The following is an 18,986-nucleotide window of genomic DNA, read 5'->3' on the forward strand; positions in this document are numbered from 1 at the left end:
TGTCCTAAGATATAGGTGTATCATATCACAAAAACACTATGGGGTATGTACTTAAAAAAAAAGTTTTCTTTTGAAATAATTCTAGATTCACTGGAAGTTGCAAAGAATTGTACAGGGAGGTCCCATGCACTCTTCACCCAGCCTCCCCCAATATTAGCATCTTATATAACTACAGCACAGCATCAAAACCAGGAAACTGACCTGTACGATCAATCCACAAAGCTGATTCAGATTCTGCCAGTTATACATGGACTGGGGTATGTGTGTGTGTGTGTGTGTGTGTGTGTGTGTGTGTGTGTGTGTGTAAAATGAGGCAGGGGAGGGGTCTATGCAGTTTTATCACATGTGTAGCTACATGAAACTATCACCACCATTAAGTTATTTAACTATATCATCAGAGTAAGTCTCCCTCTGCTCCCCCTTTAGAGTCACATCCAACCCCTTTACCTCCATCCCTAACCTAAGATATAGATATACCCAAGGTATAGGTATACCTTAATTATTCTCGTTTTATATATGAGAAAACTGAGGCACAGTGAAGTTAGCAATTGACCAAGGTCACGTAGCTAGTAAGTTCTGGGTGTGGTTTTTGAACTCTATCATTAAAAAGACTCATCGTAGCGAGGGGTTTGTGGGGAGCATGTGGGAGTGGAGTCTGGAAGGGCTTCCTAGATCACTGATCTTTGTCTTGAATAGAGAAAGAGCATCACTTACAGTGGGGGAGGGCTGGAACATCGGAGTGGAACTGAGGGCTTGACAAGCCCTGCTCCCTGCAAAACTGAATCCAGGTTGTCACAGCTGCTAGCCTGGGCTTCCGTGACCTCACAATGACCCAGTCATCTTCATTCCCAAACTTCTTCTCCCTGTCTGTCCTTTTTTTAGTTGCCCAGCAGCCTGGCGGTCATTTTGGACTCCACCTCCAGCATCCTGTCCCTCACCAGGTCTGGCCTTTCTGCCTCCCAGCCATCCCCCATCCTCCCAGCCACAGCTTGGTTCCAACTTGTCAGTACCCAGTGCCTGCTGCTCTATTAAAGCAGCCCCCCCAACTGGTTTTGGGTCTCCCTTGTTACCGCCCACCCCAGTCCGGTCTTCTCATTGTTGCTAAATACGATCATAACTTTCCCCTGTTTAAGAACCTTCAGTGGCTCCTCGTTGCCTATAAGACTGTCCAAATGCCAAGGCTCTTTGGAATCTAACCCACGGCGAATGGCTCAGAGCTAGCCAAGCTCTCTCATGCCCCAGGACATTGGCACAACTGTGCGTGTCTCCTCCCGTGCTCCTCATCTGGGCCAGACACTGAGCACCGGGCTGAAGTTGCAGGTGTGAATCAGACATGGACCCCACCCCTGAGGAGACCTAAGTCTGATGGGAGAAACGTAACTGCCCCCAAAAGAGAAGAAGGTCAAAAACCAAGAAGTACTTTCAATCATGCATGAAAGGTGCACAGAAGCAGTTGCGGCTCTGAACGAGGAGCCCTGAGGCGGGAGAAGGTGGGTCACCTGGCTGGGACGAGGATGACAGTGGCAAGCCTAGAGTCTGGATCCACGCGCCTCCCCAAGCCAGGGCAGGACACTTCCTGGAGTCCCCGCAGGCCATGCAGGTGGCCCTCACTGTGCTGATCAGGAGGCCGTGGGTCAGGGGGTCAGGCAGAGTGTCACACTTGCCAAGGTGAGGCTGAGCCAGCGCACTGGGGTAAGGACCGTGTTACGCACTCAGGAAGCCAGGCTGCCCTGCTGGTGGGCAGCCCTGGGTGGGCCGCTAAAGGCGATTTCTGATTGGCCTCATTCAAGCGAGGTGGCTTCAGTGTAATCACCTAACGGACCACAGCCTTGATTTGCAAGGGATGCAGGCACTGCCTCCCAGGGCAACATTCCCTGATGCCCTCTGGGGTGGCGGCAGTTCCATTTAAAGTCCCCTCTGCCTTAGTGGATTAGGATGTGGGAGAAGCGGAGACTTCAGCAAATGCAGGAACATCTCTATTAACAGGCCCAAAGGGAGAGGACAGGGCAGCAGTGGCTTCGGGCCCAGGGCAAGGGATGGATGGGAAGAACACAGGACTGGGCTATGATGGGTGTAGCACGCTCAGCCCCTGGAGAAGCCACATTCCTTCTGGGTGCCAAGTTTATGAATAGGATAAAGACACTGATAAGATGTGCACTGAATTCATTTATGACTGGAGGCTCTGAGGGCTAGTGAATTTGCAAGAAGAGATCAACAGGGGTGTTAGGCTGAGCTCCCAGGTTGGAGTCTAGAGCAAGAGAACAGAAAGTCAGGTCCTGCGTTTACGTCCAGTAGCCCACAGTCAGGGCTGAAGGGCCTGCAACCAGGGCAGGTGCATAGGGTCCCTACTCAGAAGGACCCTGTGTTAGGAATTCACTGCTCTCTGGTGGCTGTCTTGAGGTTGTCAACCATTTTGCCTTTAAATTTGTGTTTTGTAAGTGAATTCTGATGGGCCAGGGGAGCGTGTGCAAGGGCTTGGAACCTCAATTCTCTGGTGGTCCTGCCCCTGGCAGCCTCCTGCTTCCAGGGATGCTGAGCCACCCACTGTCTCCTGGTGCCCCAGGCCAACAGCCCCCCTTCCCCCTCCCCCCAGTGACTGCTGCCACCCCCTTCCCCTAGTCTGGCAGAGGGCTGGGGTCAGGGCCACCAACCCAGCACAGTCTCAGGGTGGAGCACGGTGGTGACAGTCCTGGCCCTGGGTGACAGCACCAGTGCACAGGGTAGGGCATCGGGCTGCGGGAAAGGGAGATGCTTGGTTGGACTCCCTCACCCAGGAAGGTGCACGGCGCCGCGGTCCAGCGGCTGCCGAGAGGGAGACCCGCAGCTGGTGGGAGTGTGCGGTGCACCTCGGGGGACCCTGGGTGCCTGTGAGTGGTCTCCTCTCATCGCATGAGTATCTCCCCCACCCAAGGGAGTGCGCCATTTAAACAGCAAATAGAAAACCCCGTGCCTGGTCTGTCCCTAGGCCCCTACAAAGAATAGCTACACCTGCTCCCGTGTCACAGTGCTTCGTGAGGCTGTCAAGCCCCTTGGTGCCCTCTTCCTACCACAGTGGAGCAGCTCAGCCTCGTTTGCATAAGGCCCTCGTAGCACAGTGCTGGGATCATCAACTCCTTTATTCCAGACTCATGTCTCCATGAATACAGCCTCTGGGCTCCTTGCTCCTGTAGCTGCCCCTCCACTGTACTCAGGACCAAGTACCTAATTTGTGGGGCCCAGTGCAAAATAAAAATGCAGCGCTCTGTCTTCAAAAAGCAGGGGAAAAGCACCATTAAAGGCATCAGATATAAAATTTCCCCTTTCTTCCATGAGCTCCCTTTCAATCTGTCAAAGTGTGGTCCCAGGCCAGCAGCGCAGCATCACCTGGGAGCGCATTCGAAATGCAGGTCCTCTGGCCCCATCCCAGACCCTGGAATCAGTAACTTTGGGGATGAGCCCAGCATTCTAGGTTTTGATAAGTGCTCCAGGGGATTCTGATACGCAGGAAAACTTGAGAACAACTGCTGGAGAGCTGGGATTTGTTTGTTTTGAAAGCCATAAACTAAAGAAATTTGAAATCTTATTTGAAGTTTGCTTGTATGTGGTAGATTAAAGAGGAGTTGAAAGAAAGGGAGAGAGGGAGGGAGAGAGAGAGGAGAGAGGGAGGGAGGGAGGAAGGGGAGAGAGAGAACGGGCTGGTGGAGAGCGGAGGGGTGCTCTCTGCACGTCCACGTATCTTAGTTCACTTGATGTTCACAGCCTTCTTGCCAAGTAGGTAGTTTTCTTTCTATTATCAGATGATGAAAATGAGACTCAGAGAATGTAAGTTATTGGCCCAAGTTCTTGCCATTAGTGAGTGGTGGGACTAAACTGTGAATCTTGATGTCTGACTTCAAAACCTAGGCTTTGGGCTTCCCTGGTGGCGCAGTGGTTGAGAATCTGCCTGCCAATGCAGGGGACACGGGTTCGAGCCCTGGTGTGGGAGGATCCCACATGCCGCGGGGCAACTAGGCCCGTGAGCCACAATTACTGAGCCTGCGCGTCTGGAGCCTGTGCTCCGCAACAAGAGAGGCCGTGATAGTGAGAGGCCCGCGCACTGCGATGAAGAGTGGCCCCCGCTTGCCACAACTAGAGAAAGCCCTCACACAGAAACGAAGACCCAACACAGCCATAAATAAATAAATAAATAAAGCAAACTGTCAACAAGTAAAAATAAACACTATTATATTAAAAAAAAAAAAAAAAAAAAACCTAGGCTTTTCCCCCAGTTGTTCTTCCTCCTTCCTCCCTCCCCTTCATTTTAGGAGTACCTGCTGAGCACCTATTCTATGTCAGGCATTGCACCCAGTCGCCTCTGCATCCAGGCCTGTGCCGTGCAGTACGGCTCCACCACACACATGTGGCTGCTGAGAACTTGAAATGCAGCTGGTGTAACTGAGCAAGGGGATTGTCAATTTCATTACAAGCGTGGCTTGCTGTATATTTCTATTGAACAGGGCTGCTCTACAACATGATTTTGGCCAAAAGGAATGAACTGCAACCTCCTCTTCAAGGGCATCTATTTCCAGAGACATCAGTGGGAGTTTCCCATACCTGGTCCTGTGTTTTGTTAAGAAAAGTGAGGCTAAGACAGTAGGGCCAGACCACAAAGCAGGGAAGTTCCAGAAACCACTCTTGTATTTGCTGATTCTCCCACCCTCGGGGGTGGGGAGCGCTTGTGAACTGCTCATCTAATTTCATTTCTAGTCATTACCCATCGTCTGGCGCTCTGCAGGCAAACTCAGCAGGGCCACCCGGGGTCAGGCTGATACGCCGGCTGGCTGGTACCAGGTGCCGAGATGGGCTGAGATCGGCATCCTGCTCAGGGGGTGGCTGATGAGATGAGCGATGCTCTGGGGATGTCAGGAGCACCGTATCAGTCTGCTTCTACAGAGTAATCTGTGTGTGCTCGCTTCGCTCCAAGGTCAGGCCTCACAGATAGCAGGCAGCAGTTCTCCTATCTGCTTCAAGCTGCAGGCGGATAAGGACAGGCAGCTGTAAGCTCAATGCCCGAGAGAGGCTTCAAAGATCCAGCGTAGCCGTAAGAAACTGCTGGAACCCGCTCTCGCAGGGGAAGCTTGCTTATGGAAGGCCATTCTTCTGGCACCATTCTACTAAGGCAGGTGGACACCTCGGAGGCCCTCTTATCCTGCAGTTGGAGAAACCAAGGAAATCTGATCTGGTTTCCCCAGCAAGTTAGAGACTGAGCTGGGTCTGGGACCCACTTAGACCCCCAAAGCATATGCTGATCAGGGCCCCCTTGCTAAGAACTTGGCACATGAGCTTGGAACTGCACAGGAAGAATCAGAGCTCCGCTTTAAGTGGCCTGGCTTCTGAGTTGCCTCCCCGACGGTGAGCGCTTTGGCAGGGCAGGGTGGTCTCCTCTGTGGACATTGGCTGGGGTGAGGGTCCGGGCAGAGCATGGACGGTGGTAACGAGGAGTGGCAGCTTACCTCCTCATCTCCAGCCGGGTCCTTGCAATCCCCCCATCATTACATTAGTGGTTTTGCTAACACACAGTTCTGGTTTTAACCATCCCTCCTGCCTGCTGAAGAAGTGCAGTGGCTAAAGTCCAAGCCTCTTTGTCCAGCATCCAAGGCCCTTTGTGACCTGGCCCCTGCCCCCCTTTCCTCCTTGGTCCTCTACACCACGAGTCTCCCCCACAGTATACTTCCCCAGGCCTCTGTGCCTTTGTGTACTCTATCCCCCCATCATTTGGGGATGACCTTCTCTTGTTTGCTCAGCTGGGTCATTTTCACTTCCCTGTCAAGGTTTAGCTTGGGCAAAATCTTCCCTAACCACCCAGACGAGCCACCCTCACACTCTGCTCTGGGCTCTCAGCCCTGGGGACACCCCTATTGGGGCACTCATCACACAGTATTAGGACTGATAACTTACAGGTGATAGCGAAGCGGGAACTGTGTTGTTGTTATTAATAATAATGATAAACAGGCAGACTGCAGAGAGGAGGGAAGAATAGAAAAATATTGGCATCTACACTGAGCCAGGCACTAGGCTCCCCCTGCAACCTCACCAAACCCAAGGCACTTGGCTTTATTATCTCCAAATTAGAAGTCATGAGACAGAGGCACGGGGACATTGAGTGACTTGTCTAAAACCAAGCAGGCCCTGGGTGGCAGGGTCGGGCTTCTGTCCAGTCCTCCCTGACTTTGGAGAGGACAGTCTGGAACACTGGTCAGAGCTAGCTGCTGTGTGGTCACACGTGCCCTGCTGGAAGAAGGCAGAAAACAGGCGCAAACAGGGACATGGCACGTGCACTCGGCCTCCCCACTCTCTCCCCTGGAACCTTCCTTTCTGCGTGCAGATGTCTGCCCCTAGGGAACAGCAGCATCGCTGGCAAGCCTGGGTACACTCCACTGTCTCCCCAACTTCCATGGAGTGCCATTGCTCGCTTTGCTCGTACCAATGCCTGGGTGGAGCTGAAAACCCAAGGCCTCAAAGCCATCCCTGCCCAGGCCTATTGCCCGCAAGATGCCCACCTGGTGTCCGGGGAGTGGGTGGGGATCCCAAGCAACGTAGTAGAAGGAGGCAGCAGGGGGCTCTGTGGGAGAGCAGGGCACCTGCCAGACCTCTGAACTGGGCAGTTTCCCCACCAGAGCCTCCAGCACTTTATCTTGAGAAATGTGGTCTGTGGGGCACAAAGCAGACAGGCGCTCTGCGATGGGAACTGGGCCCAGATGTCAGAGCCACCGTGACACCCTCCGTGTCCTCCTGCTCCAGAAGACAGCACTTTCCCGCTCTGAGATTCCGGGCGGCCTTCGTGTTTCACCCAGGTCATCCTCAGCCCCGCACGCTGGGGCCCTCGCACTCCAGGAGGAAATGCTGCTGGGAAAGGCACTCGGACCTGGGGCCCCGGTGTGGATTTGCAGAAAGAGCCACGGTCAGCGTGGACACTTGGTCCCTAAAGAAACAGCCATGGACTGTGTCTGATGCAGGGAACCTCCTCTCCTTTCCCTGGAAGCACCTGAGTTCCTCTGGGGGGTCCTTGTGCCTACTGTGTGAGCCTTTGTGGGCGGGTCTGTCCAGGCACTGGAGTGGACAGGCCTTTCCTCACCACCCCAGTGTCACCAGTGGCAGGCACATGGCGTAAACACAGCCACCTCAGACCCTGACCCATCGGCGCAGCCAGGACTGAAGACCTGTGGGATTCGGCCTTCCCCGCTCAGAGCACCTACCACTCTCTGTTCCTGGCTCCGGGGGCCCTGAGCAGCCCCGCCGCCTGCCCCTTCCACACGCATCGCTCCAGCTTCGCATGGGCTGATTCTGTGTGGCCCCACAGCCTCTGGTCATTTCCCCCTTTGTCTGCATTTGTCAGAGCTGGCTTCTGCCACCTGCCATCGGGCACTCTGGAAAGACATGCCCAGCAGTGGAGAAGCCGTGATAGACCAGCAGTCACTCGCCAGCACGACTTAGGGCTCCCGTCTGAATGCCTGTAGTCAGTGGGCTTGCCTCCCTGTGGTAGCATCAAGGTAATACCGGAATAAGGATGTTAGCGAAACGACTTCTAGGGATCACCTAACTCGACCCACCAAACATAAGCACAAGTTGTGGGTTTAGCAACTTTTTGTCCAGAGCGCCAAAGCAGGCCTCTCCACCCCTTCCCCCATCCTTGTAGGTTCGGAGGAAGGCCTAAGCTTGCCTGTGCCCAGATGCCTGCAGTGCCAAGCAGTGATGGTCTGGGAGGCCAAGTGGATCAAGTCTGCAAGGGGCAGACAGCTTTCAAAGGGCTGGAAGGGTGGGGTTTGCCAAGCAACTGCCAGGCTAGAGAAGAGGCCCGAGTGGGAAGAAGACCGAGCGTCCTCGAATCCCAGCCCCTTCTGGGGCCTGGCTCCTTCCGGCCTGACCCAGGAACCAGACTCAGACTATTGGTGGATGCGGGGATCTGGGGCTAGAACTGGCTCAAGCCGCAGCCCCACTATTTAGTGGCGGTCGGAGCCCATCAAGAATCAGAGGTGTGGCCTGGCTGACTGAGATGGCTGGGGGCTGGCTGGAGGACACGCGAGGCCTGTCATGAAATTGGCGCATCTCTCCACTAGATGGCACTCACAGTATAATTTTCCTCATTTTAAATTCTATCTTGATGAAAAATTGTGATTTTTTTTATACTGTTAAAGAGCATGAATAGAGCTATGACTTAAAATTCATGTAACTGATGTCATGCATTATCATTCTTGGGTTTCTATCACATGTCCAAGAGTTGTCAAGTTTCCCTCCCTCTGAGGTATTGGGTGTGGCAGACGTGCGCTGCAGCTCGGCTTTCCGGGGCCAGAAAGATGCATCCAACGGAAGCGGAAGCGACTAAGTCTTTCTTTTCAGCGCTTCCCAAAGGCTGCCTGGGGCTCTGCACTGCCTACCACCTGACCTGCTTTCCCTGAGTGGTCTCGCAGCTACCCTCCACCCCCACCCCCGGCTTTCAGGAGCAGCTGCACATCCAAAGGCAAGAGGGCGGCGCTTGGAACCTGCATACATTTGGTGCTTCGACCACTGCTGTGCTTGGGAAAAAGGGGTGTGAGGAGCCTTTCCTTCTATAACCGTGTCCTGAGACCTCTCGGGCCCACGTAGGAAAAATGCCAGACCTGTACCAGGTACCTGTGTTGAAAGGCAGCATAAGTGTGTGGCTTTGGAAGTCAGACTGCCCAGGTAGAAGCCCTGACCCTACTGCCATCCAGCTGTGTGTCCTTGGGCAAGTCACCAATCATTTCTAACCCCCGATGTCCTTTTTTATAAAATAGGCATGGAAGTACCCCTTACCTTAGAGGGATGTTTTGAGTACTGTGGTAGCAGAATAATGGCCCCACAAAGATGCCCACGTCCTAAGCCCTGGAACCTGTGAATATGTTCCCTTATGTGGCAAATGGGTCTTCCCCACAGAGTCAAAGAAATTCTTGTAAATAGCTCTGACCCAGATAAAGAGCATGCGCACTGGTGACCTTTCCCATCCGGTCCCTGGGGGCACACGTCCAGTGCCTTTCTGACTTCATGGTGGTGCGTGCTGACCTCCACCTTGTGGCTCTGGCCTCACCTCAGCCCTCCCCAACTCCCAGGCCCAGGCCCCCGGCCCCTCCCCAAGCCTTCCTTCCATGTGTCCAGCTCCCCCTCCCCTACATGGCAGGGCCCTGCCTACCTCACTCCCCTCCTTCATTTCTTCTCTACCTTCTTGGCAGAAACCTTTACTCCTGTTCCATAATCAACCAAGCCTCTATTTTCCACTCCATACCCTGGGATCCCTCTGTTGCCACCTTCTAATGTGTCCTTTCAGCAACAAGATTCTTGCAGTAGATGAAATACCCAAATGAAACCAGGTACTTGAATTCTGCATATGCGGCAGGCAGTTGGGAGGGTCTCCCTGCACTTCACCTGCAGCCTGTACCTCCTGGAGTTCCCAGTATGGACAGAGCAAAGGTGGGCACACCCTGCCCCAGGCTTGGATTCGCTCAGTCCTGCTCCCAGTGGGCCATAGCTTGCTGGCCTGAGCCTGGGCTGATGCGTCCCCTGGTGCACAGCCCATAGCCAGGTCACTTTGTCAGAGGGGTTGTGTGGCTCTGCCTCTCTGAGACTGTAAACTTACTGGCTCACAGACCCCACAGGCCCTAGCACACTCGATCCACAGCCACCACTTCCCAGAAGGAAGTCTAAATTCGATTGGCACATGATAGGGTGTGATGACTAGCTGCCTGTAGCCTCTGCTCTCGGTGCTCTGCCCAGACCCCTGGGCACTCACTGCTCCCAAACACACTGGCAGCCTCTTTCCTCAAGCACCTGCGACTCTGCCTGAAGGCCTTCTCTGAAGGCAGGGAGCTTGGCCAAGCGCAGGGTGGGCCAGAAATGCCAGAGTCAGCCTCCCAGGGAGCAGCTCTCAGTTAATGGCCGGTGGGACTTGGTGGGTAAACCCCCAGCCTCCTCACTTCTTGGGTGAGACACCTCTGAGTCTGTTCATTGGAACTGAGCCCCGGGCACCCACAATGGCACCAGCTCACCCTGCTGGCTCTCCCTTCCTGCTCCCTTTCTCGTGCTTTTTGGGGATCACCTCAGGATGAACTGCTCAGATCCTTGCCTGAGGCTCTGCATCAGGGGGAGGCCAAGCTTAGTAAAATACTACCTCACCAGCCAGCCCCTCTGTAAACTGACTCATTTGCAAGACACATTTACTTAGTTCAATAAGAATCACATTTTAAAACTGGGAACTTTAAAAACCTGCTTTGTAACTGCTAACATGATGGCGGTTCTTTGAGTTAAATTATTGCCCTTCCTCCCACCACATTGCAATGGTTTGTTCTGGGATTCATGACAGAGCTTATTTTAATGCTCTGAACCTGTGCTAGTGGTTTTCCCTGGACTTATTTGCATGTGACCCAGATATTGTGTTTGGACCTTCACTCTAAGGTGTCCCCATGGATTGGTTACCTCCCTTGTTATATTTTGAACTTAAAAATCCACACTTTCCTCTCACCAGAAGCTAATTACCTAGATAATTGACTGGATTTTCTAAATTCCCCCCAAATGTGTAATATCCTCTAGATTTGGCCCAAATTTCCGAATTGTGCTTGGAGACAGCGCTGGCGTTCTCACAGAGAGGAGTGTTGCGGAGGTGGCCCTTCCCAGGCCAGAGGTGCAGTGACACTGCCATTGGGGCCACCAGGGCCAGCCCCAGCAAAGAACTGAAGGGTGCTCAAGCCTACCTGGGCTGATCTCAAAGAGGTGCTTTCCCGGGTCCTCAGGGCCAGGAAGAAGTTCAGTCACCTGGGTCCCTTGTAGAGAAATAAAGCCCTAAATAGAGAGACAAACACAAACACGAGAGCATGAGATGGCTGGGAAAGGACTTCTGTGGTCAGGGCTCTGGGGAGCAGAGGGTGGAGCCACGGGTCAGAGTCCCAGCCCTCCAGGACCTGGATGGGCAGGCTGGGTGCCGGGAGGAGCACAGGCCTCCTCTCCATGGCAGGGACCGAGCACAGATGAGGCCTTGCATGGGGTCCCTGCTCGAGTGGGCCGACACTACATTCTGACACCCTTGGAGGAGCTCTGCCCACAGAGGACTGCCCAGGGTTGTCACTCTCCTGGTTAAGGCACGGTAAGCCCAAGTCAGGAGCAGGGAGGAAGGCTCCATTATTGGGGCGGGGGCGGGGGGGGGGGAATGTGCCCATTTGCAGGCTTTCTGGGGCAGGAGAGTCAGGGAGAGGAAGGTTTCTTGTACGTAACTGTCCAGGCGGTAACATGGGGGAAAGGATGCACAGATCTGTGTGAGCCCATTTTTGCCCCCTCCTGGCTGGGTGAGATTTCATTTCTTTACCTGTTACGTGGGAGTCAGCTACCACGAAGAAGGTACCATACCTACAGTCTAACTGCCTGGGTTCAAATCCTGGCTCACCTACTTACTGGCTGTGTGACCTCAGGCAAAGTATTTAACCTCTCTGTGCAACTTCCCAGTTTCCTTATCTGTGAAATAGGAATAACAATAGTCCTTTTCAGGGCTGTTGTGAGCATTAAGTGAATTAGTACTTGGGAAGCCCTCAGAGCAGTACCTGGCATAGTGAAAGCTGTTTATTTGCTAAATAAACCCCAGCTATTACTGTGTGTCAGGGCTCCACACTGGGTGGGGGAACAGCATCCCTGCATCTGCACTTGCCCAGGTGACTGGCGCGGTCACCTGCTGTATCCACATGGTTGCCTCCAGTCCCCACCCCCATGTGTACTCATGGAGCGCTCTTCTTTCCACTCCCATCTTTTCCAGGCAATTCCTGGCTTTCAAGGTGACTGGAGGCTCCCTGTGGCTGCTGGAGTCTTGTGCTGCACGGACACATGGAGATGCCTTTTCTCATTTAAGCACCGTAAAGGCAGAACGGCGTCTTTACCTACGGATGCTTGCTTTAGAGAAATTATAGCAATAAATCAGGGAACCAGATGGTAATCTCTGTAACTGAACTAACGGTTTCTTTCTAGGGAACCTAGGGCTAGTGGGAATAAATCAGGGCTGCAACTCCAGGATGGGGAAACGTGTTCATTACAGGATGTGGATGAGATCCATCACCGGCTAACGGGAAGGGTCTCTGGTGTCTGCTGTTTCAGTAACCGTCTCTGAGTACTTCTGAGCACTTTGGTTTTTTCCCTCTATACCTCAGTATCTGTCATCTGTAAAATGGGAGTAACAATATTGACATTGACATTACTTTCTACTCCAGCTAAATGGAAGAGCAGTAATAACCCCTGTTTACAGAGCTTGTACTATATTCCTGGCTCTTTGTCTAAACTATTGGATTTAATCTTTCTAGAGGCCCCACAGGGGTGAGTACTACTATTCCTATCGTCTTGGACAAGCAGATGGAGGTCGGAGAGGTGAAGCAACCAGCCTCCTTGTCCCACTGCTGGCAAGGGCAAGCTGGGATGTGCGCTCTGGGGGTGTCTGATGATGGAGCACTTTCCCTCCTATATTTGTGACAGCAGCTGCCGGCTGACTTTGTGCGCAAGAAGCTGCCCTGGAGAGCCAGGCTGTGCCTTTGGGACCCATTGCTCATCACTCACTCAGAAGAATCCCAGTGTGGCCCCCATTACTGCAAGGGGCCCTCAGAACTGGCTTTTGGTCACCCAGATCCGTCCTGCTTCCCACGGGTTGAGAGCATGGCTTTGATCCCAGCATTTTGCTTAGGCACTTGGGGGTGGAGGGCTGGGAGGGGGGAAGAAAAGGGGAGGGGAGAGGAAGGGGCAGGAGAGCAGAGGGAGTCTGCTTTCCCGTTTCCAGTATGTCATTTGTTAAGACTGTGATGAAAGACACGTAGAAGTCAGTACGAAGCATCCAGCTGAGACCCTCGGGCTAGGTCTCAACCTTGAGAGGGCATGAGAGTCACCCCAGGGCTTGTTAAAACACAGAGTACCAAGTTTGGTGGCCTTGCAGTAAGTGTTTAACAACAGGTTCTCCAAAAAAATAAGGCAAGCTGATTTGTAGTGTTTGCCAACTTCTGTGATATAAATACCCTCCATGGCTGATTTCATGTCGTCATTGAATGTGGCACTGGGAAGAAATGCACCGCAGTATTCCTGCCACATGGATACCATAGGGGTCAACAGGCTCTAGAGCACAGATAGGAGTAAATGAAATCAAACAATTAGGGGGTGATACATTTTGAGGACTGATTATCTTTATCTTTTTAATGTATTTTATTGAAGTATAGTTGATTTACAACATTGTGTTAGTTTCAGGTGTTCAGTAAAGTGATTAAGTTATATATATATGTGTGTGTTTATATACATATTCTTTTTCATATTATTTTCCATTATGGTTTATGACAAGATATTGAATATAGTTCCCTGTGCTATACAGTAGGACCTTGTTGTTTATCCATTAATTACCTTTGTTTTTAATATAATTTATTTAATTGTAGGTCTGTATGATTTAATTTCTAATAGTGGAAATGTTTAGCAACTGGCTGGTAAGCATAGCACTAATAGAACTACCCCTGGGGTTTCTGACTCTATAGGTCTGGAGAAAGAAGGAGAATCTGGGGATTTCTCTGATGGTCCAGTGGTTAGGACTTGGCACTTTCACTGTCGTGGCCCGGGGTTCAATCCCTGGTTGGGGAACTAAGATCCCACAAAAGGTGCAATGTGGCCGGAAAAAAAAAAAAAAAAAAAAAGAGAAACAAAAGAGGAGAATCTGCATTTCTAACCAGGTTTCTGATGCTGCTGGCCCCCCGGGGATACACGTTGACAACCACTCTCTAGGGGCACTTAGAGTAAGTAGCCAAAGGAAGGTGCCTTTTCCATAAGCTTATTCAGCACATCAGTTTCCTCAAGTGTAAAATAAGGATAATAACAGTATCTACCTCATGAGGCTGTTGTGAGGGTTAAAATGATCTGATATTTTCCTGCTGGCCTTGGAGAGCCAGGTTTTGGTTGAGCTGCTGTGCCTTGGGCACATGCAGTTCCGAAGGACAAGGAGTACCTCCAGCCACTCAGATCGTGCCCTGGACTAGAGGGGTCCAGGATTTTCCTGAGGAGCCCAAAGTGAGTGTTAGCACTTTGGAGGGGGTGGCTGGTTTCCTTCCTGCTGGGCCTGGGAAGGGACCAGACACATCATTTGCACCTACAACTGCGCAGATGGGCAGCTGGGTGCAGAAAGAGATCGTGCAAACTCCAGTCACACGACAGCTTCCCACAAAGGTTAGTCCCCTCTCCCCCTCCCCCTGCATTTGAGCTTATGTGCATTTGCTCTGTTTTGCTACTTACTCAGCCTGCATATCCAAGTTTGTCCTGAGAGGCTGCCAATGACTTCATTCATCTCCAACTTCACACCAGTGCAAGTCCACTGGTGTAAGGGAGTAACGGTCAAAGGATGTGCTATTCTGTCTGTGTGTAACTGAGCTCCACTCCAGGCCTGCTGCTGGCTCACCATAGCTCCTTCCCCAACCCTTGTGAATGTACCAGCTTGAGAGGATCTGTGGGTAGCCAGTGGAGGCCCCAGACAAAAGTTCCAGAAACTCCTTCTCTCGGAGAGCAACTTTGGGAGAGAGTATATTTCTTATATTAGTGTCAGCTTAGATGGTTTATTCAAAATCCATCATTTCTACAGCGTAATAAATACAAACTCCAGGAGCACTGCAGGTGGAGGGGAAGCAGCCCAGTGATTAGCCTTGCTCCCTCTCATTTGTCTAAACCCAGCAATGGGGCACCTAGGATGTGGTACAACCTTCAGGGACTGGTGAAGATGCTCAGAATTCAGAAAGCTTCCTATGTCAGATTCTGAATGTCTTAGTTATCTATTGCGACATAACAAATTACCCTAAATCTTGGTAGGTAAAAACAACAATAAACCTTTATTCTCTTACAGGGTTTCTGTAGACCGGGAAATTTGGAATGGCTTAGCTGGGTGTTTCTAGCTTGGGGTCTTTTATGAAATGATAGTCAAGATGTTGGGTCGAACTACAGACATCTGAAAATCTGACTGAGGCCAGAGGATATGGTGACTCCCTCGATGGCGGATGTAAAAAAAAGTCTCAAATCTACATTCTAGAGATGAAAAGTACAATGTGCAAATAAAAAATACAATGAGTGGGATTAACAGCAGATTCAATGTTGCAGATGAAAAGACTAGAGAACTTGAAAATATAGCCATAGAAACTACTCAAAATGAAACAAAGAGAAAAGAGAAGTAAAAAGAATGAACAGAGCATCAGTGAGATGTGGGATAACTTCAAGCAGTGTAATTTACATATAATTCGAGTCTCTGGACAAGGAGGGGGGAACTGAAAAATATTTGTGAAGAAATTATAGCTGAAACTTTTCCAAATTTATGGACAGTATAAACCCACAGATCCAAGAAGTGCAATGAGTCCCAAGCATAAGAAACATAAAGAAAAGTAAGTATATGAAGGCATAATCAAATGGCTCAAACCCAGTCATGAAAAGAAACTCTTAAAAGCAGCCAGAGGTGAATGATACAATATGTACAGAGGAGCAAATGTGAGGATGACAGCAAATTTCTTATCAGAAACAATGTAAGTTAAGAAATCAGTGGAACAACATCTTTAATGGTACTGAAAGGAAAATCTGTCAACCTCGCATTCTGAATCCAGTAAAAGTATCCCTCAAAAATAAAGGCTAAGTAAAGACCTTTTAAGATACACAAAACAAACAGGAAATAATGCAACATCAGCAGACTCATACTGCAAGAGTTGTTAAGGACAATTAGGCAGAAGGAAAATGATATTAGACAAAAAAGGAAAGGAATGAAGACTAATGGAGCAATAGGAAGTAGACGATTAAAGTAAAAAAAAGTTCATTATCTATTTATCAATAATTGAGAAAACAAGTAGACAAAAAGATCAGTAAGGATATAAATGACCTGAAAAAACACTATCAACCAATTTGACCTAATTGCTGCCTTCCTCAACAGTAGAATACACGTGTTTTCAAATGTCCATGAAACTTTTACTAAGATGGCCATAAACAAGTCTTAAAAAATGGAAAAAAGTTCAAATACAACATATGTTCTCTGACCACAATGGAATTAAGTTAGAAATCAATAACAGAAAAATTTCTGGAAAATCCCCAAACATTTGGAAACCAATTAATGCATTTCTAAATAACCCATACATCAAAGAAGAACATCAAAAAGGAAAATTAGAAAGTGCTTTGAACTGGATAAAAATGAAAACACAACATATAAAATTTTGTTACATGCCTCTAGAGGAGTAGTTAGGGGGTAAATTATAGCACTAAATGTTGATATCACAAAAGAAGAAAGGCTTCAATCAATGACCTCAGCTTCTACCTTAAGAAATGAGACCAAGAAGAGCAAATTAAACCCAATGTAAAAAAATGAAAAAATAAAGATCAGAGTGGCTATAAATAAAATGAAAAATAAAAAAAAATAAAGCCAATGAAACTAAAAGCTAGTTCTTTGAGAAGATCAACAAAATTGATAAGTCTCTAGCAAGACTAATCAGGAAAAAGAGAGAAGATAAATTGTCAATATCTGGAATTAGAGAGGTGACCTCACTACAGATTCTTCAGATATTAAAAAGATAAGGTAATGTTAAGAAAAACATTATGTTAATAAATTTGGAAATTTAGATGAAGTGGATAAAAGAAGACACAAACTACTGAAGCTCAGTCAAGAAGAAATAGTTAAATAGCCCTATATCTAGTAAAGAAATGGAATTTGGGGGCTTCCCTGGTGGCACTGTTGTTGAGAATCTGCCTGCTAATGCAGGGGACACGGGTTCAAGCCCTGGTCTGGGAGGATCCCACATGCCACGGAGCAACTGGGCCCGTGAGCCACAACTACTGAGCCTGCGCATCTGGAGCCTGTGCTCCGCAAGAAGAGAGGCCGTGACAGTGAGAGGCCCACGCACCGCGATGAAGAGTGGCCCCCACTTGCCACAACTGGAGAAAGCCCTGGCACAGAAACAAAGACCCAACACAGCAAAAATAAATATAAATAAAAAGAAATGGAATTTGTAGCTAAAAACCTTCCCACAAGGAAAACTCCAAACTCAGATGATTTCACTGGTGAATTCTACCAAATATTTAAGGAAGAAATAACACCAATACTACACAAATTCTTTTTGAAAACTGAAAAAAAGGCATGGTTTCCAGTGCATTTTATGAGGCCAACATTACTGTGATATAGAACAGCCGAAGACATTATAAGAAAAGGACACTGTAAACCAATATCGCTCAGGAACAAAAATTCTCAACAAAATTTTAGCAAATCATATTCAACAATATATAGAAAGGAAAATAATAACCAACTGCGGTTTATCCCAAGTACGCAAAGTTGGTTTAACAAACCAAAATCAATCAATGTAATTAACCATATTTATAAACTAGAAAAGAGAAAAGATCATCTCGATAGATGCAAAAAAAAAAAAAGCATTTGACAAAATTCAACGTACATTCCTGATAAAAATTCTCAACAAACTAGAATAAAAGAGAACTTCCTCAACCTGACAAAGGGTATCTCTGAAAAACGAAAAGCTAATATCATGCTAAAAGCTTTTCCCCTAAGACCAAGATCAAGACAATGATGTTTATTCTTATTATTTCTATTAAATAGTGTACGAGTCCTAGCTGTTGTTATAAGGTGAGGAAAAGAAATAAAATTTGTCCAAATTGGAAAGGAAGAAGTGAAAGTGTTTCCACAAACAACATAATTGTCTATGTAGAAAATCTGCTGAAACTTTACAAAAAAAAAAAGCTACTAGAATTAATAAATGATTTTGGCAAGGTTTCAGGATACAAGACAAATGCACAAAATTAAGTAGTATCTCTATTAGCAATGAACAATTGGAAATTGAAAATCAAAACCATTTTACTCGCACCCCAAAATATTAAATACTTGGGGATAAAAATGATGAAAGATCTTCAAGATCTGTGCACTGAGAACTATAAGTCATTGCTGGGAGAATTGAAAGAAGATATAACCAACTGAAGAGATATACTGTGTTCCCTGGCCAGAGGACTTACTATTGTTAAGATGTCAATTCTCTCCAAATTGGCCTAAAGATTCAAAGCAATCCCAATCAGAATCCCAGTAGTGTTTTATAGAACATGACCAGCTGATTCTAAAATTCATATAGAAATATAAAGGACCTACAACAGTCAGACAACTTTGAAACAGAATAACAAAGTTGGAGATCTAATACTTATGGATTTCAGGACTTACTATAAAGCTATAGTAATCAAAACATTGTAATATTGGCATTAAGATAGACAAAAAAGTTAATAAAACAGAATAGAAGGTTCAGAAACAAACAAACAAACAAATGGATTTTTTTTTTTTTTTTCATGGTACGCGGGCCTCTTACTGCTGTGGCCTCTCCCATTGTGGAGCACAGGCTCCAGACGCACAGGCCCAGCGGCCATGTATCACGGACCCAGCCGCCCCGCAGCATGTGGGATCTTCCCGGACCAGGGCACGAACCCGTGTCCCCTGCATCAGCAGGTGGACTCCCAACCACTGCGCCACCAGGGAAGCCCAAACAAATGGATTTTTGACAAAGGTTCAAAGGCAGTTCAGTGGAGTACGGATAGCAGGATGGTATTTTCAGTAAATGGTGGTGGAACAATTTTATATTCTTTTGTAAAAAAATGAACTTTGATCCATGCCTGACATCACATATAAAAATATACTCAAAATAAATCATATACCTAAAAGTAAAATCATAAGATGATAAAACTTCTGGTAGAAAACCTTTATGACTTTGGTTAGGCAAAGACTTCTTAAATACAACATCAGAAGCACAATTAATTAATAATTTGACCTATTTAAATAAAAAAAACCCTGCTCTTTGAAAGATATGATTAAGAGAAAATATGAGTTATACACTGGAAGAAAATATCTGAAAATCATATATCTGGTAAAGGACTTGTACCCTAAATATACAAAGCACTCTCAAAATATAATAATAAGGAAACAAACAACCCAATTTAAAAAAATAGGCAAAAGATTTGAA

The 18,986-nt window shown here is 48.3% G+C and overlaps 1 protein-coding gene across 4 annotated transcripts in view; it reads right to left on the minus strand.

Annotated features, from left to right (window-relative positions):
• Positions 1 to 18,986, minus strand: part of ARHGAP22 (Rho GTPase activating protein 22) — a 202,770-nt gene that overhangs the window by 104,457 nt on the left and 79,327 nt on the right. For all 4 annotated transcript variants that reach the window (XM_022564499.3, XM_022564503.3, XM_022564501.3 and 1 more), the window contains exon 3: positions 10,719 to 10,806. In XM_022564499.3, the coding sequence (XP_022420207.1) occupies positions 10,719 to 10,806 (88 nt within the window). The remainder of the gene's footprint in view (positions 1 to 10,718; positions 10,807 to 18,986) is intronic.

This window comes from Delphinapterus leucas, chromosome 16 (genome assembly GCF_059928025.1).
Source record: "Delphinapterus leucas isolate spDelLeu-1000000601 "Yukka" chromosome 16, BTC_Dleu_Yukka2, whole genome shotgun sequence".
Taxonomy (NCBI): domain Eukaryota; kingdom Metazoa; phylum Chordata; class Mammalia; order Artiodactyla; family Monodontidae; genus Delphinapterus; species Delphinapterus leucas.